The 13,364-nt window shown below is 36.1% G+C and overlaps 1 protein-coding gene across 1 annotated transcript; it reads left to right on the forward strand.

The window, feature by feature from the left end:
- The first annotated feature begins 488 nt into the window (after positions 1-488).
- Positions 489-1,259, forward strand: LOC140005634 (uncharacterized). The gene is made up of 2 exons (XM_072046653.1): positions 489-703; positions 788-1,259. Exons 1-2 carry the CDS (start codon positions 489-491, stop codon positions 1,257-1,259), a joined length of 687 nt encoding a protein of 228 aa, XP_071902754.1.
- Positions 1,260-13,364: the final 12,105 nt, after the last annotated feature.

Consider the following 13,364-nt stretch of genomic DNA (forward strand, 5'->3'; position numbering starts at 1 on the left):
CAAAACAAGCTGATTTGGATCAACATCAATAGCAAACCGAATCCAAAAAACATAGCTGTCATGCCAATGAACAGGAAGAGGACTGGAATGAGCCAGTAGAGGATGATAAAAACCTGTTTGACAGAGGAATAGAATCTGATGATGAAAGCATCCCTGGTTATAGTTACTTCAATGCGGATGAAGAGTTTAGGAAAGAGCACTTTAAACTAAAGGTTGGCCATAAATTTATTAGCTTCTATAAATTTAGAGAGGCTTTGATGGGATGGGAAATTAGGGAGGGATATGAGCACAACTATATTAGAAATGAAGGCTCTCGAATCACAGCTAAATGTGCAAAGGGGTGTAGTTGGACAATTCATGCAAGCAGAATCCAGAAAACAAAGACATTTATGATCAAAACTCTTAAGGGAGAGCACCATTATGGCAGGGATTACAGCAATTGACATGCCACTTCAACATATCTAAGTAGTAAATTTCAAGCCAAAGTAATGGATGATCCTGGGTGCAGTATTCCTGGCATAGTGAATGAGACAAGAAGATTGTTTATGCTAGACATTAGTCAGAAAAAAGCTGCCAGAACAAAGCAAAAAGCATTAGAGGCACTTAGGGGAAATGACATGAAGCAATACCACAGACTTTGGGATTATGTAACTACTGTTAAAAAATTCAATCCTGATAGTCATATTTCATTGCAAATTGATAGGTGAAATGTTGAGGAAAGGGCTACATTTCAGAGGATATATTATGGATTAGGTGCTTTGAAAAATGATTTCCTAAAAGGATGTAGACCTATAATAGGACTAGATGGCTGCTTCCTCAAGAGTCCCTTTGGAGGTCAGTTGCTTACAGCCTTGGGTACGGATGCCAATGAAAATATGTTCCCTATTTCCTTTGCTGTTGTTGAGGTAGAGAATTACGATAGTTGGAGTTGGTTTTTGCGGGAATTAATCACCCAAATTGGAAGAGGAAACAAAAGAGTGGCTTACACTTTCATTTCAGATAGGCAAAAGGGTCTTGTCCATGCAATTGAAGAATTGTTTGCTGAATCAGAGCACAGATTCTATTTGAAACATATGTTCGAGAACTTCAAACAAAGATTCAAGAATCAAGACCTTAGAGACATATTTTGGGAAGTTGTTGCAGCAGCAAGCATGACAGAGTATGAAACTGCCTTAGCAAATCTTGAAAGGGCTGACCCACAGGAAGGTGACAAGTTAACAACTGCGAGATGGTTCAAACGGTTGCCTCCAAAACTATAGTCCAGAGCTCACTTTAGTATAGCTTGTAGGAGTGACACTTGCGTTAACAACATGAGTGAGTCATGGAATAATTACATTCTAAAAGCTAGAGAGGAGCCAATAATAACAATGCTAGAGTGGATTCGAAGGAGATTAATGCAAAGGTTGGTAACCAAACGAGAGGGCATGCTGAAACATGGTGGCGCTTTATATCCAAACATTCATGAGAAGTTAGAGAAACTTAAGATAAAGGCAAGAAATTGTATTGCGGTTTATGCAGGAAATGGGAATTTGGAAGTTGATGGCTATGGAAGGACAAATGTTGTCAATTTGGAGATGAAAACATGTACCTATGGTGATTTTCAGCTTAGTGGCATTCCTTGCGTGCATGCAGTTGCCTGCATTCAGAGCAGAAAGTTGAAATTTGAGGAATATATTGATGCTTGTTACCATAGAGAAGCATATTTAAGGGCCTACAACTTCACAATTGGTCCCGTTCCTTCGAAGCAGTTCTGGGTAGATAGCATAATGCAATATTTAAACCCACCATTGGTGAAAAAACAACCTGGTAAGCCAAAAAAGCATAGGAAGAAGGGTCCAAAAAAGCCTACAAATCAGTAGAAAACAAGTAGGAAAGGTCTTGCAGTTTACTGTCGGAGGTGTTTGAAATCTAGACATAACATAAGAATCTGCAAATCAGCGATTCGCCCTCAGTCTAAACTTTACAAAGTAATGTAACATTTTAGAATCAAAACTATGCTTTAGTGTGTTTTGTTGCTACTTATACACTCATTCATTTTAATTTGAACTGTAGGCACCTAAAGTTGGTCCAACAGCTTCAAATGCAACATCCGTAGCTTCTGCAACTCAGGCTAGTGTTTCAAGTACTACTGCTACTACTCTTTCACAGGTACTAGTTCTTAATTGTCTATTTCTGGGTGTTGGAATATACTTACATACATACTAACCATGATGACTTATATACAGGAACCGAATCAGCCTATAAGTGGTACCAACCAAGAAGACAGCAAAGTAGACCCTCAAAGAGAAAGCAACCAGCTGCAAGGATGTCAAGGCTACGACATTGTGGCTCCAAGAGGCCAAGAAAATGAACTGCTGTTTTCTCGATTTTATTGGTTGAATGTACTGGTTATGTTAAGTAGAAATCTCGATTTTATTGGTTGAATGTACTGATAGTATAATGGTATGGATGTTGCAATATACTGCCTTGTACTCAGATTTTTGGCTATCTTTTGGTTGACTGATACCATTATAGTATTGTACTCAGATTTTTTGTCTATGTTTTGGTTGACTGTGGGATTTGTGACAGTATTGCTAGTGCACCTTTTGGCCATGATATGGTAGGATACCATTGTGGTATGGTTGTGGTAATATATCAGAGGTGTTTGTGTTTATGGATGGCAATATTACTGGCCATATCTTTGCTGAAGATGACTTAATCTGACAAGTGTTTATGGATGGCAATATTGCTGGTTATATCTTTGCTGAAGATGACTTAATCTAACAAGTTCATTGCATTGAAATCTTAGGGTTTTTTTTTCAATGTCCTGAATAAAAGCAGCTTTTTTCAATGTCCTAAACAAAAGCAGCTTCATTCGCTCATTTATAATTGAAACATGAAAATCAATTTACTAATTTACCAAAATGATCCATTCTTGTGTACTTCATTACATGCAATTGAAACCAGGATGTGGTTTTTGCACTGCAATTTGTCCTAACTCCAGATTTTATTACAATTTTTGCCCAAAATTCATCTCATACATATAACAACCAGTGACAAAAGAGACACAAGTACAAATACCATCATCATCATCTTCATCAGCCCCATCATTGCTTCGACATTGTGAATCTTCGATTGCAATCCCATAATAATGTTATAGTTATTACTTTCCATTCCTTGCCCAGACATGATAAATCTTTCTGCTATTGCAGGTCCAATTGATGAAACCCCTTCCACGTATGGACTTTGGCAGGATGATTCATTAGTACTTCCCTCTCTACTAATTGGGTTGCACCCTGCCCAAAATAAACAAGCACCACTTTCACATACATAATACAACATACCTTTTGATGGTTTTTCAGATTCTATTACCTTAATCTTTGCTTTATTGTTGCAGAAACATCACCGGTTTTGGTACCTTAGGTCCCTCGATCCACCGCCAAAATTTTGGGAGCTTGACATTTTTGCGTTCTCCCTTGAAACGATAATTGATTTAGCCCCTCCAAAGCTCTTTTTTTCCCATCCAAAGCTGCGCTGCACTCTTACTTTTTTTTTCTTCATTTTGCATTTCTCTATCCCTTTTTTCCATTTGCAGAACTACAACTATGATGGGTTTCATTTGTAAGAGACATGGAGGGCAAAATTGGAATGAAAACGAGTTTTTTCTAGTCACAGGTGACCATTAGGTCGCGTCAATATCACTCCCTAGCTTCCCAGCCGGTTAGCAGGTAAAATCCTAAGAAGTCCAAAGCACAAGGGGGTTAAGCGGGTGTTTCTAAACAATGATGGAGTTTCGTGTCAATTTCTTTAACCACAGGGGGGTTTATGTATTTTACCCTCTAGTTTTTGACTTTTGTAAGTGTACTCGCGCTAGTGCTCAATTAGGGTTGGAAGTTATTTAAAACTTGAATCTTTTGTTATATTTGGGAATATATGAACGTTTGAGATAGAAATGAGTGTAAATGTACATTCTAAGTTTGGGAACAGTTGTTTCATTTACTTTTGAAGTTATAATTTGTTTCATGAAAAAGAGAGTAAATGAGTCCTGACGAGAACTGGACAGGCGATCCACTAAACTCTGTGGTACGCCCTAAGGAGAGGTGGGGTCGTCACAGGCGGTATCAGAGCCTAGGTTTAAATTGGTTTTGGGGATTGAATGACTTGTACTTGATATGGCTTATATGTAAATATCTAAGTGTGAAACCCTAGAGAATAGGTGGTTAATTTAGTTTTACTTGTTTGAATTGCTTATTCTCGTAATGCTGCTTGTATTGTAGGCAATGGAAGGAAATGGCGAGAATGGGAGTGTCGAACAATCTTGACGGGTACTTAGCTATCAGGAGCGTTCAAGAGGGCTGGTACTTTGGTGGGTTCCAGGACGTACGGTCCGACACTGTGACTGTTGACGTACCTATTCATACCCCGATAGAGTGGTCCTTGTCATAGCAAACGAAAGGAAGAGGTCGGTTAGTGCCAATCGTCGATGCCAGAGGGAGATTGAGTGTCTGTGCTAAGAATGCAAGGGGATAGGACCCTAGAGTTTGAGGTTTCTATTCTCCAAGAGCCGGAGCGAACCAATGCCTTTCGAGAGCAAGTTCAGGAGGCTAATGGTCGCTTTGTTTGAATGTGTTAGGCCCTAAGACAACCTAAGAGGGGGTGAATTAGGTTGATTAAAAAACTAATCAGGTTATGGGCACTTTTTGCTCAATACGAAATTTACTCTTTTTTCTGAGTGATCACACAATGAATCAAATCAAACAATAAAGGAGCAATATCACTCAAAGGAAGCAGAAGAGATATGCAATTCAAGGTTCACAAGATGATAAATAACAAGAGAAGAATTGCAAACCAATTTACTACCAAACTCCTCTTGAGCTCGAAGATCAACTCACAAACCAAGTTTCTTTAAATTGATAAAATACAACCAATCTTGTGTACAAAGGAAGGCTCACTTCCTCCTTGCCCCAAGATTCACTCGGTCAAGTTAGGAAGTTTTACAATCCCTCAAGATAACCCTCACAAAACTACACTATTGAAGTATTCTCTCACAAATGAAAAGCTTACAAAGAATCTTACACCACAAAGAGTACAAATGTTCCTTGGAAGTATTTTCTTGCTAAAACTACTCTTGATCTTTTGTATTCAATGTGCAAAAAGTTGTTTTTAAGTTTCTGACATGCACTATTTATATAAGACCACAAAAGTGCTTCATTAAGACTTCCAACGGATAGAAAGTACCTGAAGAGTCAACTAGCCGTTGGGAGTGTCGGACATCCGCTACATCCGATGCTTGCGTCTGAAAACGGTCAGAGAGTTTGAGAAGTTATTTCAATTCTTTCAGACGTCCGGTGATGATGTTCTTTGTCTGATATGATTGTCCGGTATCTGTCCTGTCTATCGGACGTCCGGTATTGCCATTGTGAGCGTCCGACATCTTTCGACTTTCTTTTTCTTCTTCAATTATTTTTTGAATCCAATTTCTTCAAAGTTGAAAAGCTTTCTCATTGAAAAATATTAGTATTATCCAATTATTTTGTAAGTATCAAAAGAATCGGGATCAAGATCATCATTCTCCCCCTTTTTGATGATGATGTTTTGAAAGAAAACTCCCCCTTACATATAGCATTCATAATCAAATCAGTACCAACATGAGTAAAGCCATGAGCAAAATAATTTTCATTAAAAAACTCCCCCTTACACATATCATCCATAACCAATTCAAAGATTATTCAGTAATTTCTCCCCTTTTTTGTCATCATAAAATCAAAAAATAGCCAATATCAACAGAAAAGTAATAGCAATGGATATTAAGAAACATCAATGATACCAACATCCGTAACAGTCAAAAGTCATTAATGGTAACATTAAAAAAATGTCAAGGAAACATAATACAGAATATCAAAAACATCAAAAATATTACAAAAGAAAACTAAAAATGCATCCTAGTATGAAGTGCAAATGACCCTAGAGTGCCTAAAGTGTGATCTTAGACGATCCAGACCTTCTTCTTGCAAGACGAAACTGAAAGAGATGCAATTCATCTTCAGTCTCTTCATCATCTGCTTCACTTCCTTCAGTGGGTGGAGCCTTGCCTTTTTTCTGAAGATGGGAGATCATGAAGAGTAGGTTGAGGGCTCGAGGCATCTACTTCAACAGTGAGAGGAATAGACTCAGTTCGTGGCTCCTTTTCATGTGTAGGTTCTTCCTCTTGTGGGATACGAGGCATAAGCAAATTTCTTTTATCCAAGAATGCAGCCTGTTGTTAAGGTGACATGGTCATCATTAGACCATCTTCAAAAAGAAGAACAAAATTCTTGAGATTTTCCAGTAGCCTAATGACTTCGTCAGGAAATGAAGTGGGTTGAGAAGAGGATTTGCAAGGATGAATGGAGAAGGGTGAAATAAGACGAGGTTGTTTGGAAGGTTTAGGAGTAGTAGGAGTTTTATGACGACTCTTGGTTCAAGACTTCAAGATACCTTCCTTATAACACCAGTGATTATCCAAAAATCTGATATTTTTTCTCTCAAAATATGCTTTGGTGAAAACAGAGGAAGAAATTTCTTTTGGAGATACTCTAGTGAAATGAATTTTGAAGTGAACAAAAATTGGAGTTAAAAGTTTTTCATAAGAAAGTTTCCTACAGCTGTCAGTACTGAGTCTGAGCAGAAATTTACATATGACAAAATCAAAATCAATTCGAATTTTCTCAACAAAGGATAAAACATGTAAAGTTTCATTTTGTTTGCATCAGTCCTGTGACCATCAGTAGGAACCAACAGATTTGAAATGATTGTACAAATGATCAAATTTTGAGGATTAAGATCCTCCAACTTGACCTCAGCAGGTGTGTTAAAGTGAATATGAAAGTAAGCCATCAGTTTTTCAGTGTGAAAATAATGATAAGCAATTGGAAATTCTTCATATGAGAAAAAATTTACAATTTTACTACGACAGCCTTCTTCAATTTTTGTTTTCAAAACAAGATTGATAACATCAGGAGTAAGAAGAATGCCCACTCCATTAACATGAGAAATGAGTTCAGTATGAGAGTTATCCTTACTAAAATTGGCAAAAAATTGGTGTAATATTTCAGGGTAGGTGTTGGCAGAGACAGAATATGAGACCATTTTGGAATTCAAAAAACTTAAGAACAGGGTTTGAATCAAGCTTACGGAATTCAAAGGGAATGATAGTTCTTTGAGTGATGAAACCTTTTTGTGAAATCCACTCAAATTTATCTCTGGCACCATAATCGATGAATCTGGGCAATGAGGTAGATTGTGGCTCGGTTTGATCAGTCCGTTTCCTTTTATCACTGTATTTTTCAGATCGATGAGCAGATTTTTTTGTTGATGGCACCACAATTTCTTCATCTCTAAGTGAAGTGCGTCCGGTACTGGAAAACCCACCTCTCAATCGTACCATAATGAAATACCGAGTGATTTTCGTGCAGAATGTGATGAGAATGTGGATGAAATGAACGAATTTTGCTATCTAGACCAAGATGAATGCTCGAATCTGCCAAAGTGGGTGAATTTTTAAAAATTAGATTTTTTGATGAAATTTGGGATCGGATGAATATTTGATAGGTAGAAGAAAGTTTAGATACTAATCTGTTTGCAAAGAGGCTGTGAGTTTGTTTATGGAATCAATTTTTTGAAATTTGTCTTAAGAGGAAACGAATTTGAATTTTTCAACTTAGAGGGAAAAGAAAGGGTGCGTCCAAGAGAGAGAATATTTCTGAGCCAAATGAAGAGAAGCGCCCTTTATATTACGCTCTTTTTGATTGTCGGACGGCCAAACGAAGAAAGTCGTCCGAAACTACCGTTCGAAGCAAAATTTTTCTGGTAAATGGCTTATAACACTGTCGAACGTCCGTTCATCAACTGTCGGACGTCCGATAAAGTTTGACTAAAAAATTTTAGATAGTCTTTTCCATAATACCCAATTTTGTCTTTAAAACTATAAACTAATCCAAAGGTAAATCTTTTGTAAGAATATCAACAATTTGATCTTTCGAACAAATATATTTTACACAAATTTCACCATTTTGGACAAGATCGCGAATGAAATGATACTTTATGTCTATGTGCTTTGTCCTAGAGTGTTAAATGAGATTCTTTATCAAATTTATGGCACTCGTGTTATCACAATACATAGACATACAATCATAGACAAGTCCAAAGTCATTCAAGGTATGTTTTATCCATAACAATTGAGCACAACATGCTCCGGCGGCTACATATTCCGCTTCTGTAGTAGATAAAGAGATAGCATTTTGTTTCTTACTAAACCATAATACCAAGCAATTACCAAGAAAATGACATGTTCCACTAGTACTTTTTCTATCCGTCCTACACCCACCAAAATCATCATCCGAAAAATCACATAGGGCAAATTCATGACATTTTGGATACCAAAAACCATAATTCAAGGTTCTCTTTAAATATCTAAAAATTCTTTTAACAGCAATTAAATGAGATTCTTTAAGGCAAGATTGGAAACGAGCACACAAGCAAATGACAAACATAATATCGGGTCTACTTGCAGTTAAATAAAGTAAGTTTCCAATCATACCTCTATATTTCTTGTCATCAACCTTCATACCTTCTTCGCCTTTGTCAAGTTTGGTGGAGGTACACATAGGCGTTCAAACTTGCTTCGAATCTTCCATTCTGAATTTTTTGAGAAGTTCCTTTGTATACTTTGCTTGATTAATTAATGTACCCTCTTGAGTTTAAACCACTTGGAGCCCAAGGAAGAAATTTAACTCTCTTAGTAGTGAAAAAATCCTTGCATAAACACTCATTAGTAGTACTGAAAATAATATCATCCATATATATTTGCACAATTAGAAGATCATTGGAGTTTTGTTAGTGAAAAGAGTAGTATCCATAATACCTCTTTTAAAATCATTCTCAATCAAAAAATCACTTAAACGTTCATACCAAACTCTTGAAACTTGCTTTAACCCATACAAAACTTTTGAAAGTTTAAACACATGATTTGAATATATCTCATTTTCAAAACCAGAAGGTTGGTCAACATAAACCTCTTGATCAATAAATTCATTTACGAAAGTACTTTTAACATCCATTTGGAATAATTTGAAGTCCTTGAAACATGCAAATGCAAGAAACATTCTAATTGATTCTAATCTAGTTACGGGAGCAAATGTTTCATCAAAATTTATTCTCTCTTCTTGAACATACCCTTTAGCCACAAGTCTAGCCTTATTTCTCACAACTTCACCTTTATCATTCAATTTATTTCTAAAGACCCATTTTGTACCAATAATAGGATGACTTTGAGGCCTTTTAACTAGTGTCCAAACTTTGTTTCTTTCAAATTGATTTAGTTTCTCTTGCATGGCCAAAATCTAATTTTCATCTTTTAATGTATCATTAACATTCTTGAGCTCAAAATGAGAGACTAAAGCAAAATTATCTATTAATTGTTTAGATAAGGAGCGAGTTCTTACCTTTTTGGATGGATCACCAATATGAGTTCTTTGGGATGATTTTGAGCAAACTTCCAAAAGTTTGGAAGATTTTTAGGTATACTAACACCCTTGTCGTTTTCTTCTGGCGCTTGATTTTCTTGAAGATCATCCTCTTTTGATTTGTCTTCTAATGGAGTATTTTCTTCATCTTGAATCGTGAGTTTCTTAAATCCTTCTTACGCACCTACATCATCATCTTCGAAACGACTCTTGGAAATATCATTGTAGACACCAAAATTTTAGTTTTATTTAAATTTTAGCTTTATTATTATTACTTATTCTTGTGTTTATTTTATTTTATTTTATTTTACTTTATTTGATTAAATTGGTAGTAGCAAATTAGGTTCATCATTCCTTTTAAAACATTATTATTATTATTGTTATTATCAAAAGAAGAAAATTCTTAATAAAAATCAAATTTTTATCTTTTTCAACCTTAGTTTTTTTTCTAAATAAAATGACATTTTGTAAGGTAATTAGAAATTAGCATTTTATTTATCAAAAATTGATTTTTGAAAAGAAAAATACAAAGTAAAAAAATATGTGGCACATATGTAATAGGGCCAAGTAAAGGGAATGCATGGTTGATAAGTGTGTTAGGGAAGACAATGGACAAGTAATTCTTTATTTCTTTGACACCACATCATCTAGATGATAGGTGGCTAGGGACACTTGGAAGCCTAGGAAAAATTGAAAAAAAAAACAAAACAAAAGGAAAAGGAAAACAAGAAAACCTTGGCAGCAAGGGTTGAAGGGAGAAGCGAGGGTCTAGAAGGAAAAAAGGAAAAAGGGTTCTTGGGAGGCTCTACTTCCAGCCGTAACCAAGAGAGGAAGAGAGGGAGGAACAAGGGCTGAACAAGGAGAGAGGGCAGAGGATGAAGGTGAGGAAAATCTGAAAAAACAAGAGGACTGAGTGAGGGAGGTTACGAGCAAGAAAAAGGAACAAAAAGAGGTTTTTTCTGGGCTGAAAAGAGAGAGGAGAGGCTGCGGGGAAAGAAAAAAGGAAGAAAGGAAGGGCTGGGTTGGTTGAGAAGAAAAAATAGGAGGGAGAGAGAGAGTTTCGGGGAGAGCTTGCGAGAAAAAAGAAAGGAGAAGAGGGTTTGGGGTTGGAGGAAAAAGCTACGAGAGCTGGCGGTGGAGCTTTGGGGAAGAAGAAGGAAATCTGGAACGAAAGGGGGAAACAACCAGAAAGAGAGGACAGGCTGGAGGAGAGAAAAAATTGGGAAAGAAGGAAAGCTGGAAAAGGAGGAAGAACAAGCGAGGGGTTGGTCGAGCAGGAGGGAAAAAGGAAAGGAAAAAAGAAGCTGCGAAGCTATGGGCAAGAGAGAATAAAAACCAGAAAAAGAAGAGAAGAGAAAGAGGCGTTGCGGGGAAGGAACCAAAGCAAGCAAGGGAGGAGGAGGAGATCAGAAAGGAAAATCAAGAAAAAGGAAGGGAAAAGGAGGATCCGGGAAGTAAAAAAAGAGAGAGACAAGCAGAGGAAGAAATCTGGAAAATTCGAGCCAGGGTTGAACATTTAGTTTCCTTTCCAACCAAAATCCGATCTTTTCTTGAGTCCTTTAGGTTTCTTTCTTTGCTTCTACACCATCTACGATCATCAATGGCTAACTTTCATTCAGAAAATTTTTAGAGAAAACCCCTCTAAGTGTGTTGAATCAAAGCCCCAAAACCTTAGCTCGTCAATTCTTGAAATTTTCTGCAGCAAGCTTCGTGGGTTTCATCTTTCCAGAACAGCTCGATTCATTGGGATATCTCACGTTCAACTGGCCACGAAATCATTCTCAGGTAGTTTCCCCCCTATTTGTGTCGATTTAACACATTTTTTTGCAAAAGTCAGAGCCTACCATGCGTGAACTGTCAAACCTTTTTGCCGCTGGTTTGGTGAGCTTGTTCCACAGCTTTATTATGTTCGTTCTTTGATGATTCTGTTGTCGTTGTTGCACTTTTTTGTTTTGTGTCAGTTGCATAATCTGGCTCGGATTTCATTTCATTCGGTCTAAACTCGGATAAAGCAAACCTAGGAGAGTTGTAGAAGAATTGTTGCGAAAGATCTGCTTGCTTGAATATTGAATTTCTGTGGTTTTTTATGCTTAAGATCAAAGCTATGTTCTGAATCTTCTTGTTTGGGAACTTATGTACAAAATCCATCAGCTTGCTTTCACTTTGTTGCATGGAGATTTGGGTTCGAAGTTGCTGTAAATATTCATGGCACTTTGCTGCATTTTATGTCCAGCTTCCTTGTTGGATTTTCTGGGGGATAGATAATTGCATTTGGGCGATGTTAACAACATGGGTTGGAGGGTATAGTATTGGGGTTTGGTGAATAAATCGATAGGCTTTATTTGCATTACTTCGCATGAGCATGTTTCGGTTGCATAAGAAAGTTGCAGAAGAAATGGTTGCTGAAGAAGAAGGCTTCGTAGGCTTCATGAAGTAATTTCAAAATTGCACTTCAGCCCCTCAAGTTCCCCACATTGCCATTATGGCCCAAAAAATTGGCAAATTAATCAATTTTGTCCCTTTAAGCATGTTATTTTTCTTTGATATGATTTAATGTGATTTTTGGATAGATTTTTTAGTGAATTTTAGAATGAAATGTGGAGGTTTAGTAGTTTTTGATAGATTTATGATTTTCGTTTGCATTTTTAGTAAAAATAATTAAAATTTGGGTAATATCTTTGTTTTGGGATTTGATGAGAGGGTTTTGTTTTATTTTGTGAATTTTAGTATTTAGTTTTGATAGGCTTCATCTTAAGCCTTAATTCTATTATTTTATTTAGAACCTTAATATTTATAATAATAATAATTTGACCTCTTAAATTTCTTTAATTCTTTCAATTGGATCCTTGCTTGTTTTAATTTCTTGAATATGGGTTGTTTACTTTCATTTAAATGCTTTGATTGATTCAATTTCGTGTTTATTTCCATTTCTTGTGATTAAAGTGATGCCTTGATCCTTTTCTTTGTTTTGGAGGATAAATAAGAAAAATTTCATTTCTTTAGGTCACCAATTCAAGGGAGGTACACTCTACTCCTTTATTTTGATTTTACTTGATCTTATGTGCTACTATATGATTTTATGTATGAAATTGCATGCTTATTTGAATTTTTTTATTATTTCATTTATTTCTTTATTCACTTTATTTATTTTAATTTTGTACACTTATTTTAATTTAATTTTGGTAATTTGAGAGGCATTTAAATGCCAAGATGTAATAGTTAGGTATTTATTTTATTATTTATTTTATTACTTCCCCCTTTAGATTGTAATTAGGGCTCCCAAATGTAATAGTTAGGTCTTTATTTACTTTATTTGCTTTATGTGTTTTGCATGCTTGTGTGTTTACGTGTTACTCGCTTTCTTAGGACCTTGCATCTAGATATCATGCTTATGTGCTATGTGTTTTATGTGATTTATGTGTTTATTTGTTTTATTATGTTTTATATGATTTATTTGATTATAATAAATGCATGACGTCACCACACTAGTCCAACGCTAGTTGTGGCACCTTTTTTCCGATTCCACACTAGTCCAACGCTAGTTGTGGTCCTCTTTTCCGATTTCTCACTAATCCAAAACTAATGAAAACTTGTAGATATGGGCTAATCCAACGCTAGACCCTTAGGGACCGTCTACGTGCTAGATCATGTTTGTGTGATAATCACTACATTTCATGCATATTTTCTACTTTTTTTAAGTACTTTACCATTTTTTGCATGACCTTTCCCTTATATGTATATATCCCTTATCCTATACTCCCCCTATATGTATATTCCTTATCCCATATTTCCCCTATATGTATATTCCTTACCTCTATGTGTGAAACGTGACATGTAGACTTACATTGCATTTAAGAAAATTAAAACTAGCTTAGATCATTT

The sequence above is a fragment of the Coffea arabica genome, chromosome 4e, assembly GCF_036785885.1.
Source record: "Coffea arabica cultivar ET-39 chromosome 4e, Coffea Arabica ET-39 HiFi, whole genome shotgun sequence".
Lineage (NCBI taxonomy): Eukaryota > Viridiplantae > Streptophyta > Magnoliopsida > Gentianales > Rubiaceae > Coffea > Coffea arabica.